The 17,106-nt window shown below is 46.6% G+C and overlaps 3 protein-coding genes and 1 pseudogene across 3 annotated transcripts; 1 reads left to right on the top strand and 3 right to left on the bottom strand.

Moving 5' to 3' along the window:
- Positions 1-130: 130 nt before the first annotated feature.
- LOC4331407 (protein ARABIDILLO 2) lies at positions 131-7,930 on the bottom strand. Its single transcript, XM_015775333.3, has 5 exons — positions 7,708-7,930; positions 5,569-5,914; positions 5,190-5,418; positions 4,734-5,007; positions 131-4,619 (listed from the first exon to the last, which is right to left on the bottom strand). Exon 5 carries the CDS (start codon positions 1,994-1,996, stop codon positions 305-307), a length of 1,692 nt encoding a protein of 563 aa, XP_015630819.1. The 5' UTR covers positions 1,997-4,619; positions 4,734-5,007; positions 5,190-5,418; positions 5,569-5,914; positions 7,708-7,930; the 3' UTR covers positions 131-304.
- On the top strand, positions 5,219-7,712 carry LOC9272056 (dihydrodipicolinate reductase-like protein CRR1, chloroplastic; annotated as a pseudogene).
- An 891-nt stretch (positions 7,931-8,821) lies between the features above and the next one.
- Positions 8,822-11,673, bottom strand: LOC4331406 (F-box protein At4g00755). Its single transcript, XM_015776500.3, has 5 exons — positions 11,478-11,673; positions 10,972-11,391; positions 10,681-10,859; positions 9,780-9,898; positions 8,822-9,286 (listed from the first exon to the last, which is right to left on the bottom strand). The coding sequence occupies exons 1-5, from the start codon at positions 11,629-11,631 to the stop codon at positions 8,968-8,970; spliced, it is 1,191 nt and encodes a 396-aa protein (XP_015631986.1). The 5' UTR covers positions 11,632-11,673; the 3' UTR covers positions 8,822-8,967.
- Positions 11,674-12,731: 1,058 nt separating this feature from the next.
- Positions 12,732-15,083, bottom strand: LOC4331405 (F-box protein PP2-A13). The gene is made up of 3 exons (XM_015776501.3): positions 14,274-15,083; positions 13,688-13,806; positions 12,732-13,517 (listed from the first exon to the last, which is right to left on the bottom strand). Exons 1-3 carry the CDS (start codon positions 14,616-14,618, stop codon positions 13,088-13,090), a joined length of 894 nt encoding a protein of 297 aa, XP_015631987.1. The 5' UTR covers positions 14,619-15,083; the 3' UTR covers positions 12,732-13,087.
- Positions 15,084-17,106: the final 2,023 nt, after the last annotated feature.

Raw genomic sequence — 17,106 nt, 5'->3', positions numbered from 1 at the left:
GTCCACATTAGCTTACTGAAATGTTCACATTAAACAATAACTTGAGTACACCGGTTATCCATTAATTTCGGTTTAACCAGATAGTATAATTTGCTTTCCTACATAGGAGTAGTATCCATCACAAAGAATATAGGGAAAATTACACCTCAGTATATTCAGTCAAGATGAGCATTTGCACTGCACAAGCCCCGTGTTCCATAGACTGTGAAAACAAGATGTGATCTTTTATACAGGTTATACAACAAAAAAAAAAAAACTTGGCAACGTAACGTGTAAGTGGTGAAGCTTTGTAGTTACAGCTGCTTTAGTCCCTACTGAAGAGGCTGCGCAGCTTGCCGCGCTCCAGCCTCTCCAGAAGCTTCTTGGCGCCGGCGACGTCCATGTCGGAGAGCTTCTTGAGGTAGCCAATGGCGCCGTGCGAGATCATCAGCTTCTTGCACCTCTTGGCCGCGGCGAGCGACAGGAGGCACGCGATGGCGTACTTCTTGGCCGTGTTCGCGGGGCTCGGGTCGAGCAGCTGCACCAGGCATGGCACGCTCTTGCCGTCCCTCCTCACCTCCCTGGCGTTGGGAGGGTAGCCCACGAGGCTCGCCATGGCCTGCGCCGCGACCTCGCGCGCGCCGTTCGACTTGGCGTCCAGCATCCGCACCAGCAGCGGCACGCAGCCGTGCTCGCCGACGACGCGCTTCATGTCCGTGGTGGTGGAGATCCTGCAGATCGCCGCGGCCGCCGCCTGCTGCGCGCCGGTTGACCCGACCCTGAGCACATGCGCCAGCCGCGGGAGCACGCCGAGCGACACGAGGCTGTCGGGGGACACCGCGCTCACCAGGTTCCGGAGCGCGCTCACCGCGGACTCCTGCGGCAGCGGGCCGTCGAGGTACACGAGCAGGCTGCGGAGCCCGCCGTCCGACACGACGGCGCGCCGGAAGCTGTCGCTGCTCGACGTGAGGTTCTGCAAGCAGTCGGCGGCGTGCTCCTTGGAGCCGAGCACGGTGCCGCAATCCAGTAGGCCGACCATGACGCGGACGATTCCTTCGTCGGCCAATGCTTGCCGCACTTCTGGCACCGCCGAGAGGTTCTTGAGCGCGCCGGCCGCCGCGGACTGCGAGATGGAGTCCCCGGTCTGGCACATCTCAATGAGCGGGCGTGCGCCACCGTGCCCGGCAATGGCGCGGGCGGTGTCAGATGACATGGATAGGCGCTGCAGCGTGATGACGGCCTTCTCACGGCCGAGGAGGCTGCCGGACTCGGCCAACCGGATGAGCGGCGGCAGCGCGCCCTCCGACACGAGTAGCCCCTCGCAGCCGCCGGACTCCGCAAGCTGGCATATCACCGTGGCGGCCTTCTCCCGCACCTTGGTCGCCGGCGCCGTGAGCAGCTGCACCAGAGCGGCGACATTGGCGCGACCAAGCACCGAGAGGACGCTCTTCTCGTCCTTGTTGAGCGCCTCGAGAAGACCATCCACCGCCAGGCTCTTCGCCTCGGTGTGCCCGATCTGCAGCCTCGCAAGCAGCTCACGCACGTCCGCCTGCGCCGCCGTCGCCGTCGACGTCGCCTCGTCGGTCGGAGGCGGCGGCGTGAAGGCATCGGACAGCACGCCGGTCTTGACAAGCAGCGCGCAGTCCCGGAGGTTGAGGTCCAGCTTACCGGCGAGCGCGTCGATGGCGCTCTGCATCTGCAGCTTCCCGGCAGCCGGCGGCTCCCGGCACCGCGCCGCGAGCTCCGCCGCCTCCGCGAGCGTGGCGGCCACCGACTGCAGCAGCTCGCGGCACAGCGCGTTCTTGGCGAAGCAAGGGTGGCTGGATAGGTCGGACAGGCACGCCGGGAGCCCCTCCAGCTTCGCGGCGATCGCCTTCCACCGCCCCGGGAAGCCCTCCGCCGCGCCGGCCGCGCCCAGCGCCGGAGGCACCATCCCCCGGACGCGCGCGAGCAGCTCGACCACCGTCTCCACCACCTCGCCGTCTCCGGCCGCGGCCGGATGCTTCCATAGACTCATCTGATAGGAGGAAGCAAACAAACAAAACAAAGCAAAGCAAGACTGGAAAAGAAACAAGGGAACAAACACTAGAGAAGAAACGAGCAGGGAGACGAAGGAATCCTCCTGTTTTTTTTAAGGCACAAAAACAACTAGGGCTGCGTTCTTTTCAGGCTAGTAGGATTAGATTCTCCTCGTTTTCCGTTAGCACGCTTTTCAAACTACTAAACGGTGCATTTTTCTGTAAAAAGTTTCTATACGAAAGTTACTTAAAAAAATCATATTAGTCCATTTTTTTAAAAAAAATAGCAGATACTTAATTAATCATGTGCTAATGGATCGCTCCGTTTTCCGTGAACACTGTTGAGGGTGGGAAAGAACGCAGCCTAGGACAAGCATGAGTAGCAGCACATCGCCATTGCAGCGTGGAAAGATACTTGCAACCATGAGCACCACACTTAGCTAAGCTCTAAGCTATAAGCTACTCCCTCCGTTCCAAAATGTAGTTATTTCTAGCACAGTGTTTTGTTCCAGAATGAAGCTATTTCTTCACCTACCTCCTCCTCTCAACCAATCACAACCATTCTTCTTCACCTACTTTCTCTTTTCAACCAATCATACACTTACTCTAATTATTCTCACTTATTTTTTTAATACATGTGCTAACTTAAAAAATGGCTTTATTTTGGGATGGAGGGAGTAAGAGATTTAAATTGTTCAGATTTTGGTCGGGTGAGACGTCTCACATCAATTGCCGTACCAAGGCGGCAGAGGCGTCCGTGGAGATTACGGGTTGGTAGAAATGTGCCCTCCTCTTGCTGGATTTCGCATCTTTTTTGAGTTTGACCAAGGTTTAATGCGTCAGCCAGATGAGGTTAAAAACAGAGTGGGTTTTGGACTCGAGGGGAATGAGACGAATGGCCGGCACGAAGGACTAGATGGGTTTATAAATCTACTGCATGTTGGCAGTAGGGGTACTTGCCCAAGCAGGAGGGGCACAGGCATACTACAGACACCATTGCTCGCCTACAGTACTAGGCAAAATTCCAACATCCTCACTAGTATCAATCAATGAGCAAAAGAAAAAACAAAAAGGGCTCGTGGTACTAGTAGTCACTGGGCACATGGCGATTACAGCAAAAGCAAGCTGGTAATTGCCGTATCTTTGCAAGAGGGGGGGGGGTGTAAGATTTGCGATTTGGTAACAGTGCAAGTACTTTATTGTGTTTTAATCAAAAGATCATGTGCTTTCTTTAACACATGGACGCGTTGTCATTTTGACAAGGCAACGATTCAACCAAGCCGGTAACCGCCACAATAGGGCTGAGCCTGGTGGGTCCCACGCGTCAGTGAGAGAGAGTGTAAGCAACAAACTTTGCGCGACCACTAGAAAAGGCGCGAGTGGGCGTCGTGGCAAACCGTGCGCACATGCGACGCGATGCAAACGCAACGCACGTACTTCTGCTACAGTAGCAGCACAATAATGGGTGGCCCAGTGTTGTCAGTGACTGAGGAGCAGCGGCAGTCACGAGCCCGAATCCGACCGAGCCCAGCAACGGCGCATCGGGTTCCTGATCAGGTCGGGCTCGAGCCACACTCGAGTGCGCGTGGTTGCATCGCACCGGCCATCCAAAGGAGAGCCGGTCCCGTGGGGCCCACGTGTCAGTGAGTCCCGATGGGTTTTTCTGGGCTCTTGACTGGACGAGGCGCCCAAGGCTTCTTCGGTTTGGGTGGATTTACCGAGACGTCCCTGTCGAGATCACGCCTGCCTAGTGTCAAATTACTGTTATGCCCCTCCTGTCCTGCATGCAGGTACAGCTTTTTTTCCTCCTCTGATCCGAATGCAACACTGCAAACGTTTCAGTTGTGTTCAGCTAACAGCGGCAGCCTTATCATTCCGATATGATTTCTTCCTGGTTATGTTGCGAACGTGAACAAACAGGAGTACTCCAGATAGTAATAAGTTGAGAAAAAAAAATCCTCCTGTTCACTAACAAGAACGAAGAAAACAACCAAATGGAAAAGGGTTACACTAGTGATGAAGCAATCAAGATTTAAATCCTGATTCCCACCAATAATACACATAAATAAATCGGTGGTGCATTTTCTCTAAAATTTTAGTGGCTAGGAGCTGCCCCTGATCTGTATCTTCTTGAGTTTATATTAGAGAATGTATTCACGAAAGTGTCAATGTGATGTTGCCTGTGTTATACAATGTGTGCGTGCAATGTCTCTTTCATGTAATGAATAAAAGAAAGGGAAATACCGAAGGAAAAAAAAACTTATTTTGCAATTCACGAATAAAGTCTATTCTTCTGAAAGAATTGAAACGAATTTGCTTTCTTGCAAATAAGATAAGCAGGCTGCGAGCGTGACGTATCGAAAGGTGACAAAAGCAGAGGCAGAAAGTGGATACTTGGCTTGGAAGATGAAATAAATACAAAGTCGGGTAAAGCAACGTAGCAGCGCTTGATTCTACGGCACAAAAGGTTTACGTAAATTTGATGACATGCCAATGTAAGAACAAAAGCTTTGTCCAGAATATATACAATATATAGAGTCAAAAGAAAGCCATTACCTCTTCTGCTCTTCTTCCTCCCCTCCACGACGGCGATGGCCAAGACGCACAAGAGCCCGAACAATGCTGTGACCAAGATAGAAACCATCAAATGCTCATGAGCTCATCACTCGAGTGTGCGTGCGTGCGAGTGGGAGAGAAGACGACTAGAAGAAGATGGGGAGCAATGGCTACTTGTACCTGGCTACCTGCCGCTTCTGGCGTCTGCACTCTGCTGCCCCGACAAGTGCCTCGTATGCCTGTGCCAATGTTTGGGTTTTGGCACCTTGTTGCTGTTGGGCTCGGCCAGCCGTTTTCAGTGAGAGCTAATTTGGGTTTCGGACCATGGATCAGCATCATCCACACCATCAGTACACCACGGCGATGGTCACCAATTCACCATCTCTCCATGTGAACTGATGAATCACAATATGCTCGCTCCAGGACGCCTGATTAATGCAGACTAATGCAATTCCTGTGAAAATAGTATAGCGTTAAATTGGTGTTTGACAATACCATGGAATCAGATGGTCCAGAGAGGCTGATGGTATGCGTGCAACCGAAGCGATTTTAAGCCACACACACGCTGGGTTCACAGCAGGATAAGGTAGCTCAAGGTTAGGGAAAAACAAGACAAATAGAGAGGACATGGCTTACCTGAACCTTCGCTTTCCTGTAATCTCCGTCTTCAGAACAAAAGCATGGTTACTTTATGCCACTCTGTTCATACCAGAGCATCCGGAAAGATTGGCAGGAGAAATGCAGCAGCAAAGGTCTTCTGCTCAACGCAGATGCCGCCATCTCAGATCACAATCAAGGTACTGTGGGTTATGACCTTGTGGATCTTCTTCTCTAGTAGCACTGTAACTTGCTCTGAGGGCAAAATCTGGTGGTATATTGAAAAGGTTGTTATCATTGGGGCCACAAGAGAAATCGGAAGAACGGCAATAGTGGCAGTAAGCAAAGCAAGGGGAATGGAGCTTGCAGGGGCCATAGATTCTCAGTGTGTAGGCCTAGATGCAGGAGAGGTACTCACCATTCACTGAATGCACCATTTCCCTTGAAATTAGACCGTCTCCCCGCTGCAATAGCTGCTTGATCTTTGTCTCCTAGAGTTTATAAATGCCGGCATTGTTCTTCTAGATAAATGGCATGGAAGAAGCCTTGGAAATTCCGGTGCTCAATGATCTCACAATGGTTCTCGGCTCAATTGCACAGGTACTGGCCTCTTCATTGTCCGATAAAATGCTTATGCTCACTTGTACGGTGCACAGTTTGCTAATGGAAACTTATGTTCTTTCAGTCGAGAGCAACTGGAGTGGTGGTTGATTTCAGTGAACCTTCAACTGTTTATGACAATGTCAAACAGGTAAGCTATCCACCTACAATATGGGGAAAAAAACTAAGTTACATTGTAAAGTGGGATTGTGAGGTACAGGATTATACAAAATACAAACCAGTTTGATCCATTCAATGGGAAGCATCAGGGCAGTATAACTAAATCTTGTACCAAGTATAACCTTATTACTCTAAAAGGTTACATTATTATCAATTCATGAGTTTATACGAGTAAAAGAATTATTTGCTTTGTAACCAAATAACAGAAAAAGGTCACAGTTCACATTCAATGAACTAACCAATACTAGTCACCAGGACCACATGAGTGCCCTCTAATTCAGTAATCACACTGCACAACATTGATAAAGAAGTATAATGCCATTCAGATTCTGTACAATCTTCTGAAATCTAATTGTTTTTATCGACACAAACATGGTTCATAAACAGGCAGCGGCATTTGGTTTAAACAGTGTGGTGTACGTTCCAAACATTGAGTTAGATACAGTAACTGAGCTGTCAGCATTCTGCGAGAAGGCAAGCATGGTAATACTATACATCATTATTGCAATTATCATGTATTTACCATTTTAACATCATTTTAGCATGACTTGTGCTGATTTCATGATCAAGGTTGCTTGGTAGCGCCAACATTGTCAATTGGCTCAGTGCTCCTACAACAAGCTGCTATCCAGGCCTCATTCCACTACAATAGCGTCGAGATAGTGGAATCAAGACCTAACCCATCAGTAATGGGCTTTTCCATGTAGTAACTCTTAATTCACCATACAAGTATGCCTTCCAAAACCATCAGATACAGAACATCATGTGCAATAAACATTGTATATTCTAACAATCAATCAAATGCCAAAGAAAAAACTCAACAACAACTATCAGCATTAGAAGCACTCTTGTCAGTAGTCAATACATACTAGACAAATACTCAGGTGTACAAAGACTGATAGACATCAATGGTTGAAATTGGCAGCCTGGCAGGATTTGCCATCACAAGATGCAATACAGATTGCAAATAATATATCAGATCTTGGTCAGATATACAACAGGGAAGATCTCTGATAATCCAGTAAGTTGTGAGGGAAATATTTTGCATCACTATCTATCTAATGATACAGAAACGGATATTGTAGTCTGTTCAGTTCATTATAAAACAGTGAAAGTACAAACTGGAATCAGTTTTCACCTCTATAACAGCTTACAGCTGCACAATACTGTTTCACAAAACTAATGGACAAATGTTTTGGAAAAGGCAAGGGGTCAGATACTTGGAGAAGATGGGGTGCGTGTCCACAGTATGGTTCTACCAGGCCTTGCTTCCAGCACATCAATCAACTTCTCAGGCCCTGGAGAGGTATCAATAATATGTTTGCTTGAAACATGGCTGGACTGGGCACCGATTTTAACTGTTCAACTGACCAGTCACCAACATTTTCAGATTTACACCTTAAGACATGATGTGACAAATGTTCAATGCCTGATGCCAGGACTAATTCTGGCAATACGGAAGGTGGTACGCTTGAAGGTAATTATGTTGTGTAGTGCAGTAGATGATATAATGGCTTTTCACTAAAGAAAAATTGTTTCATTCGCAGAACTTGATTTATGGTCTCGAGAAGTTCTTGTAGTAGGATTGTTTAGAACGGTTGTAGGAATTTTCATCTCAAATACCGAGAATTAGATACCTTCCTTGCAGAAGATAAGTTAGATACCATCAGTTATCAGTTGGAGGGACTTGCGAGAGAAAAGATTTGATAACAGTTAGGAAACAATCGGAAAAACTGAAGAGCAGAATCAGATGAAAAGTGGGGAATGCAAAACTTGCCTATCCAGTGGTGGGAAATCAGATGGAAGCAGGAGGAGCATAGGCTCGTCTTCCACATCGAGTGCTGGGAAAAGCCGCCGCTTTTGGCGGTATCCGATGAAGTGGGTGCATCTCCAGTGGCCTCCTTCTCCTCCCGCTTGCGCTTCTCCCCGGCGAGTTCGCCGCCGCCGCCTCTGCCAAGAAATTCTCGGGGAAAGATTGTTCCGGCTGCTTTGGGCGAAGCGGGGGTCGCTGGGCTCCCTTTCGCCTCTCTTTGGGCTTTGCCGATTCTTGGACCCTTTCTCCTTTTACTATCTCGGCCTCTTTAGCATCTGCAATGTATAATCTGCTTAGGGATACTAAACTCTGCCACGTGTAAACATCGTATTAGAAAGGAAAACTAAGAAAAACTAGAGCATCTTCTTTCTCAGAATTGTTTTCTAGCTACTCGGTGCTTGGTTTGAGACCATTTTTCTCTGAATTGTTAGGGTTAGGACCGATGCAAAAGGTAACTGCAATGGATAGAGTTAGTCCTTTGTTCTTCTCTTTTCTGTGTCCTTACATTGCGGGTACTCTCAACTATTCTTCATCTCCTCAACTAAAAAAAAAATCTTTTGAGGAGCAACGCAGTGAATAATTACTCAATTGTAAAATCGCTCTCTGTCCTCCTTCCATCCCTTCGTCCAACTGATACACCGTAGCTATGTGTATGTTTAGTTCACACTAAAATTAGTAGTTTGGTTGAAATTGGAACGATATGATAGAAAAGTTGAAAGTTTATGTGTATAGAAAAGTTTTGATGTGATGGAAAAGTTTAAAGTTTAAAGAAAAAGTTTAGAACTAAACAAGCCTATATCCTCAATTTCACACACTCAATTTATCCCCAATCACATAGATCTGACCTAAGGAAACGAATATGTTACTCGCATTTTGGAAAAATTTATTTCTTGGAGTTGATTTAAAATTTTCCCTTAATAACCACTGAAAACCATCCAAACTTTTCCTCCCCTTGGTTTCTACTCCAGCTAGCGGGAGACGGTGAGGCCTATCTGTCATAGAAATAAATATTGTGTGTTCTCGGAATGAGCCCAGCAATAAATAAACAACAAAGCAGAGCATATAAACATGATCAAGATTGAGCGCAGTAACAATCCATTTGTTCTTCTCTCCAGATCAGAACAACTGTATTTTCTCGACGAAGTTGCAGAATGTTTCACAGATGTCTGCAAGGAAAACTAACTACAGAGAGTTTAAAACCCGGGTGGTTCTGTAGCAGCAAGCCTACACAAAAGGGTCGTCCTCTAACATACCACCTAAATCATCTTCATCCATTAACACGCCACCTATAATATCATCTTCATCCATGAACTCTTCAGGTCCAAGAAGCACATTCATTATCGCTAGATGCCTCATCCGCCTGTACCTAGCAACAAGTGAGTGCCACTCCAGCGATTCGCTGCCATCGTCCAGCATTGCGTCCTCGGAGCGTAGGATTTTTGCATCCGGCAAGTACTTGAGGACTGAATAACCAGCAGGATCAGAGGTATCAACCATGAAAACTGGAGAAAGTGAACGCCCTCTCACTTGAGCATGGCAGATACTGTGAACCATTTAACATGCAAAAAAGCGTAGCAATTATAAGCATCTGTACTGTCCATATTCAAGGAAATTTTCAAGTGCATATGCAAAGAAAACTCTACTGCAGAGATAAACTTTCATGTTTTCATAGTTATGCCAACATTATGCACAAATGCACATCCTACATCCTGAAGCATACAAGCATAAGCAAAAAAAACGTCATATGCCACCAGATAAAGTGTAACAGCAAAATTGCAATGCAATTACGATTGCATAGAAATATGACTCTGATGTGCACAATTCTGCTCTTTAAGGTGCAGTAAAACCAGTAAAGATGTGTACCCTACTCCAAGCCAGAGTGCCGATATGTTGACTCTCTAAATTTGCATGGTTTGTCATGCTGATTTTTCGTAAAAAGGATTCTTGCCATCCTCAATATTTGTTGAACAAAACTATAGCAGCAAATATAAGGTGACCAATCAACATAAGTAGGCTAAACATTGAGAAGAACTTACCATATGTAGTACCTATCATCTGCTTCCTGTTTTTGTACTCTGCCCAATAGTTCAACCTTCACTATACCACCAATGCAAAGGACTGGGCGCGGAAGCTTGAAGGATTGTAGCACATTTTCCTATCACATCAATGTTATGGCATCAGTAAGGATGGTATTTTACCCAATTGTGGTGTTGCTTCATTAGATCATTACAGCATCACTAATATCGCAATGCATAATCATGTCCACCTGGAAAGAAAACATGCTTGGAATTCGGTAACAGATCAATCCTTAATTGGTTCAAATTAATATAAATTAGATGGCAAGCCTGTAGCAATTTGCTGTAGTTTGTAAGGGAAGAAGCACAAAAAAGGTAACAGCCTCCTACTAAAATACTACATGACAGAGAAGTAACAAAAAAATGATGTCACCAGAATCTCTGAAATGCTGATTTGAGATAACATGCAAATTTGTTGTATACTTCTGGATGCCAAATTGTGTATGTGGTTTTCATATTGATAAATGCAACGAGACAACTTTCTATAGAACCGCCAAAACAAGCCAAACTACTTTCCCAGATATATATGTGCTTCTTCCTACCTCAGGGCCTGTCCTGAGCTTTTAAGTTGTCAAACTATGTTAGGATGGAACCTAATACAAAAACCATACTTCACTCCTCATGATCTTAATAAAATTGACCGGACTTCCTTCGCCACCATCCTGGCGAAAAATAAAAACTTGCCCAGGTATACCAACTTAGGAATTTCCAAAAGGTGATACAATTCTATTTTATATGTTCCAGTTGAAGCAATTGATCATGACAGGCCGAATAAAGCATCTAAAAGCAGTCTTAATATGAAGTTGCTCGGTTGTGGACAGGTCAACAAAGTAGTAAACAAGAAAAGGCCCCAACAACTCACCTGCAACATGGGGAACTCTGGTGAAGTGTAAGTCCACACATAATTCTCGTCAGCAATTGCCATCAGATTCTCATCCTCGACCGTAACAAAGGAATCCGAGCCATGAGGAAGCTTGGAATGGCCCATCCGGAATCTGACTGCCTTTGAAGAGTATATAGGATGTCCATACTGAAAATAAGCTGGCAGTTTGAAACCGAGGTCAGTGTAATCTATGCAATCGAGCAAGCAACTTGTAATATCCAAGGGCGTTCTGAGATTCACGGTCTTAATTAGGCATATCCTGACTTGTACCTTTGAATGGCTGCAGCTTGATCTCATCGACGATGCACATATCACAGTTGAGCCTGTACGTCAAGGTCTCTGGTGTGTCGGGATCGTCGTGGCCGCCGCTGGACCAGTAGGAGGGGCGGTGCTTGACCCGATCGTGTGGTATGAGCGTGTTCTCGATGGTCTCGTCGGGGAAGTTGTCGGTGCTGGAGGCGCCGATGCATTGCAGGATGCAGTCCATGGAGGGGCTGTTGGAGACGAGGGCGCCGCTGAGGTAGGAGTAGATCCTGTAGTCCCTCTCGAGGGCCTTGCGCTGGACGCCATGGCTGGACTCGGCGTGCGGCGGCTGCGGCGGCGATCTGCTCACCTCCTCCGCGCTGGTGAAATTGGCGATCTCCGGGCATATCCGCAAGCATATGCTCTTGCTGAATTCGTTCTCAACAACTGCCCAAAACAAACAAATCAAGAAATTAAATCCAAACTAAGCAGCGCGAACACGAGGAGTGGTGGATTGGGAGGAGGGGGCGAACCGAATCGGCGCCAGGAGCGGGAGACGGCGGCGGCGCGGACGATGTCGGCGGGGTCGTCGAGGGAGCGGAAGATGGAGGCGGAGGCGTCGGGGCCGACCCAGTCGACGAAGTCCCAGCCGCGGGGGTCGTCCACCTCCATCTCCACGGGCACCATACTACTCTTCTGCGTCGCCGCTCGACGAGAGGAGGAGAGGACAGGAGAGGAGGAGAAGCGCACCGCCTCTCTTCTTGTCGTGGGGAGACGAGACGAGACGGGACGAGACGCCCAACCGCCAACGCAACGCCGTCCTCCTCCACGGCCTTTCGTTGCGTTTTCGCCTTGGTTCTCTCTTTTTTTGTGTGTGTGTTTTTGCCTTGCGTGCTAAGGCTTTTGTGGTGGGCTTCCGCTTCCGGGGGGCGCACCGCAGCGGTCGCGCCCGCCTTCTCCGCTCTCCCTTCATGTCGCGTCGCGTGGGTGATTGGGTGGGGCGTGTGCCCTTGGCGTGCTGGACTCCGAATGCGTGCGCCGGGTTACACGACCCACGTGGCTGCCCTCGCTGGTTGCATGAGCCACGTGTCACGCCGCCAACGCTCTTCCTATCTTCTTGCTTCATCGGCGGTTTGGTGACGTTGCAACTGTTTCTTTACTTTTCTCTTTCCCCGTTTCAAATTTGTTTTAACTCCAAATAGATTTATATATAAAATGTAGGAATATTTTAAGTTTTGAATTCAAAATAAATACAGTATCAAAATACTATATGAAATGTTATATTCAATTAACTAATTTGTGTTGTAGATGTTACTATATTTTCTATAAATATTGATCAAAATTATGAAATTTGACAAAAACAAAAAGCTGAACATCTTATAATATAAAGTGGGAGGCATTCTTTTTTCTTATTTTATCGGGGGTAGGTCGCATGCATAACGCACAGGGCACACCAATGCAGCTTCGCTTGAGGGATGGGAAAAAGAAAAAAAGGAAGTAGCTAGAGGTGGTTAAAGTTCGTGTCGCACCTTGTGGCTTGTGAATCTTTATGGGCCACAAAGGGGCCTAATCGTCGGCTATGGTCCACAGCCTTACTGGCCCGGTTCAAATTATGTCGGGTTATTTGTTGGACCTGCGTACAATCGCACGGAGATTGGAGACCGGGAAGCCTTCTCATTGCAACTCCTCATATGAGCTTCTCACGATTAACTCTCTCCATGTCATGCCAAAACTGACTAAAATCAACTAATGAGTATAACAGCATCGTCACAAGTTGGAGAGCAAAAAACAGGGGAAATCCACTAATGAAGTAGTATATCCTTTTCAACATTGCAACAGGCAACTAATGCAAAAAAAGCAAAACCTGAAAACTATGCTCGTATGCTTACATCAGTACAAGCACTTTGGAGCCGTGACTGAAGGTAAGTGAGCTCAAGACATTCCCCTCAGCACCATGGCCACCACTGTGAGAAAGAGCAACAAAGCTCACTCATCACGCCGCCGCACAAAAAAAATTCACTCCATTCTTCCATTGCATACAATAAGCCCAAGTTAAAAACGGTAGGCTATTGTCTACACTACACTATCTACAGCTCTAATCCTCTAATGTAGAGCAACTTTGGTCGAGTGCACAAACTCACTTTCACTTCTGAGAACTAATCACCTTCTCTTGCTGAAATCCTTTGGGATAAATCAGCACTGAATCGACGCAGAGACCACCTTTCGTATGGGTGCAGTCGATCTGTGCCAGGGAGAACTTGAGCTTGATGGGTTGTTCAGTCGTCGATGCGACGAAATCACCAACATGGTAAAGAATCCAGCTTCCTGGCTCGTCCAGGTAGCACTGGGACAAGGCGTGCTGGCCGTCTGACGTTGAGAGCTGGAAGCGCACAGGCTTCTTGTCCCAGCCATGGATCTGCTCCGAGCTGCAGACGCGGCGACCGAAACGTGTGGATGCCTTCCCAAGATGGAGCCTGAAGTAGAGGCTGTAGGTCCCTGCCGGGAAGCAGAATTCGAGCTCTCCAACCACCTCAAACCACCATATCTGCTGCAGGTATGCAACCGAATGGAACCTGCATCAAGAAGCAAATGGCTCAGATTTGTGTACTTGATCATATATTGAAAATCGAAATTTGATCATTTGCAACAAGTAGAAGGTGTGGCTGCCATTGAAGAACTAATTTAAACAGATGTAAGACTTGGGAGAAAGATGAAAAAAAAAATCACCGTTAGTTGTTAGTACCTAGATTCCGTGGTTGGCATGTGAGACCAGTATCTCCTGTCATCAATTCCCGTTATCACCAGTGATTTCGACGACAAGGCTATGCAAACACCGCCTTTGCTCTTCTCCAACCATAATTCCTGAAGCACAGAGCAGAAACACAGTTGGGAAATTTGTCCATAGAAAATTATCAATGAAAAAAAAAAGTTGTATTCAGTTTGCTACCATTTGCACACATGAAAAATCAAATTCCATCCTTAGACCATACTATAAATCAAACACTTAAACGCAAAATTGCAAAAGCAAATACTATATGGAAAGCTACTGTGGAATCAAATCCCATCCTTTACGTAAGAACATGTAAACACAGTTCTAACCCAAAAAAAAAATCCCTCGAGAAATACCAAACACAAAGAGAAGCATGGGTCAAAACACTACCAAAATTTTCTTCAGAATCTCAGAACATGAGAAACACGTTTGATTTTCATTTTTTAAAAAAGAAAAACTCCGACCATCTCGGAACCCTCGCTCTTCAAACTCCTGAACTCAAAATCAAAACTTGAACCATCGTAGTAGAACAAAATACTCTACAAGAAAAAAATGTCACCTTCTTGCCACCGTCAAATGGCACAGCCTTGGCGAGCCTCGCGTAGACTTCCTTCTTCCCCATCACGCTCCTCTCTCTTCCTCCTCCTCCGCCCTCCATGGCGCCATCGACGAAGTCCAGGAGATACCCGTAATTCTCCGGCAGCTTCGCTTCCCACACGAAGTCCGCCGCCGCGGCGCCGCGGAACGCGCGGTTGAGCCGCGCGAGCCGGCATATCTCCGGCGCGTCCAGGTGCAGCAGCACCTCGGCGGCGCACAGCTCCGGCAGCTCGCCCAGCCCGGCGCCGCCCGCGACCTTGCCGACGGCCTCCATCCCCGCCGCGAGGTCTGACACGCCCGCGCCCATATGCTCCCTCTCGCCGCCTCCGGTCGCCGCAGCTTATCTACGAGCACAGAAGCCGCGCCTATTATTGGATTCCACGCGCGCACGGCGCAGCAATGGGGAACCAGCTTCCAAAGAACTCGATCCCGAATCGAGTTCTCGCGGAATCAATCCTCACGACGAATAGGTGTCAGTGATTCCAGCGTTCCCGATTCGAATAACCGGCGGGAAAAATCCAGTTCTTGCAACAAAAGCCTCCCAATAACCGCACTTGCTATGCTTTAAGCTGCAACTTTTGGAGAGATAAAGCATCAGATGCCAAGGACTCAGCGCGGGGCAAGAGTGCAAGACTATCGCGTCGCGGAATAGAATTTGTGCGAGCTCGCGCTATTCGTGAGGTAAAAACGCGAGCTCCGATCTCCGGAGATGGAGAAAGCAAGGGGAGGGGAAGGTAGGAAGGCAGAGGTGGGTGCTAATTTATGCTGTGAGAGCTCTGATCAGCGACATTTTTTTTTCTTCTTTTAAAGTTCAAACCATCTGAAAGTGCTGAATTGTCCAGCGATTGCGACTAATTCCGTTTTAACTCCTTACCTGAATTTTTCGTAAGTCAATGACTAGTATGTAAGTGTTTATTGAAAATTAATACTAAGGATACCAGGGACACTTTCAAAAATATCACTGCTATGGCCCATTTTTTTAAGGCCTTTTCGGCTGCCATTTTCAGCCGGCACGAAGAGTGCCATCACTGTGCGCAGCCGCAGCCGTAGCTATGGCAGCCGGCCTGCGGAACACTCCCTTTTTCTAGACTATGGCATGGATTATGAAATAACAAATGTTAAAAACTAAAGGTGAATTGTAAATGGTCCCTAACATCAATTTTTAGCATTTTCATAGGAACCAGGACTTGTTCAGGGGTAGGCGTATACATGTGTGAACATTTCTTTCAGAAACATGTCTGAAGTTTGAAAAAAATTCTAACTTTCTAAGCTGCAGAAACGAACTTCGTTCTGTGCTACTAGTAGCTTTCTACTTCAGTTTCTTCATTTGACGAGGCACGCGGCTACCTAGAAGACGTAGAACTACTCTACCTTATCTCCAAGTAATCTTCAAAGCGCCAGAAACCCCAGAAGTAACTTTCAACCATAGTAAATGAAACTTGGCGCCTATCTCCGGTGACCCGACAACGTGATTCTATAATCAGACGAAGTGATATATGTTTGCTTAATCTGAAAGTGTAACTAAATCTGAAGAGCCAGTCTTCCAGAATGGCCATTTTAAGCTGGTAATTAGAAGGTGGGACCAATCTCTACATGTTCTGAAAGAAAGCTTGGCCACCTGGCCGACAAGAAATCTAATGAACAAGTATCTAACGATCGAAACCATAATTTGTGCCTCACTAATCACCCTGGTGTAAAGACCAAATAAAGCATGAATGATCAAGTGCTTTTGCAATAAGAAATGCTCTTGCATGAGTGACATATATGCTTTTCTCACCTGAATTATGCATCTAAAATTCTTAATTACTTGTCTCATCCTATATATTAATGGCTGGCTGCCCACCGAATATTTTTGTTGAGTGTCACGGTCGTGTATAGCCAAACGAAATATTCAGGTATAGGCGGTGTAAATAAGCTCAAAGTCTTCTTCTGAGACCTAATATCATGCATGGCATAATAAATCCTTTTGTTTCTTTAGATAATAATCCAGTTGTTTTTTAGCAACAAGAAAATCCACTTTGTATACCATGTTTATATAAAAATCCGATCTCTTCACTGTCCAGATAATTAAGAGTCACCAGCTATTGATCACTGTTGCACACCAGCACAAAATCCATTGGCCGCCTTAATAATCATCGATTATTTACACGTCACCCTCGTTTTAAAAACCAAAGTCCAAGCACTTTTGGTCCCTACCAGAAAGCAAACCGAAGCAAAAGATGCCACAAAATGCAACTTTCCCGGTTTCCTCCCCCAGCTCACATCAACATCTCCAAGTTGCACTTTTTTTTTTTTTTCTGAATGACCTGATTAGGGCATTCCCAACCCAATGACTAGTATGATGTCCATAGTATTAAATAAGTTGCCACATAGGACAAAAAATGATGTGGCAGGTGAATAAATAAGGAAAGAGAAGGAAATCATGTCTTGCATGAAATATGGTTTCTACACAATATCCAAGACATCATATGAGATAAGTAGCATTAAATTGAAGTATGGAATAGTGGTGTTTGTATTGGAAAAGTAGTGTCTAGTACTAGTTTCTTGATGATGTGGAGTTTATGAAAACCATATCTAGTGTTATGGGTTGGGACTGCACTTAATTAAGTTCGCCCTGAACCCAATTACCCAAACCAGCTGGGATATGTTTTGTGGATGGGGGTCTCACTCACGCATGGGTCCCTCCTCCTCCGAGTGGATAAAACCGGATCAAAATATCGCCCTGCCATTGCACAGGTGCGTGGATCTGAGTCAGCACACACAGGGGTGGTACACGTGGCGGCATACTAGCAGCT

This window comes from Oryza sativa, chromosome 3 (assembly GCF_034140825.1).
Source record: "Oryza sativa Japonica Group chromosome 3, ASM3414082v1".
Classification (NCBI taxonomy): domain Eukaryota; kingdom Viridiplantae; phylum Streptophyta; class Magnoliopsida; order Poales; family Poaceae; genus Oryza; species Oryza sativa.
Note: the sequence above shows the minus strand (reverse complement) of the source record. Positions and strands in the feature narration are given on the sequence as shown.

Excerpts from the sequence above, each read along its gene's own strand:
- LOC4331407 (XM_015775333.3), bottom strand. The coding sequence starts at position 1,996 with ATGAGTCTATGGAAGCATCCGGCCGCGGCCGGAGACGGCGAGGTGGTG.
- LOC4331406 (XM_015776500.3), bottom strand. The coding sequence starts at position 11,631 with ATGGTGCCCGTGGAGATGGAGGTGGACGACCCCCGCGGCTGGGACTTC. Across the intron at positions 9,899-10,680 it reads CAGAGTTCCCCATGTTGCAG|GAAAATGTGCTACAATCCTT; the intron begins GTGAGTTGTTGG and ends TTGATGTGATAG. Across the intron at positions 9,287-9,779 it reads GATGATAGGTACTACATATG|TATCTGCCATGCTCAAGTGA; the intron begins GTAAGTTCTTCT and ends AATGGTTCACAG.
- LOC4331405 (XM_015776501.3), bottom strand. The coding sequence starts at position 14,618 with ATGGGCGCGGGCGTGTCAGACCTCGCGGCGGGGATGGAGGCCGTCGGC. Across the intron at positions 13,807-14,273 it reads CATTTGACGGTGGCAAGAAG|GAATTATGGTTGGAGAAGAG; the intron begins GTGACATTTTTT and ends TCTGTGCTTCAG. Across the intron at positions 13,518-13,687 it reads ATGCCAACCACGGAATCTAG|GTTCCATTCGGTTGCATACC; the intron begins GTACTAACAACT and ends TTCTTGATGCAG.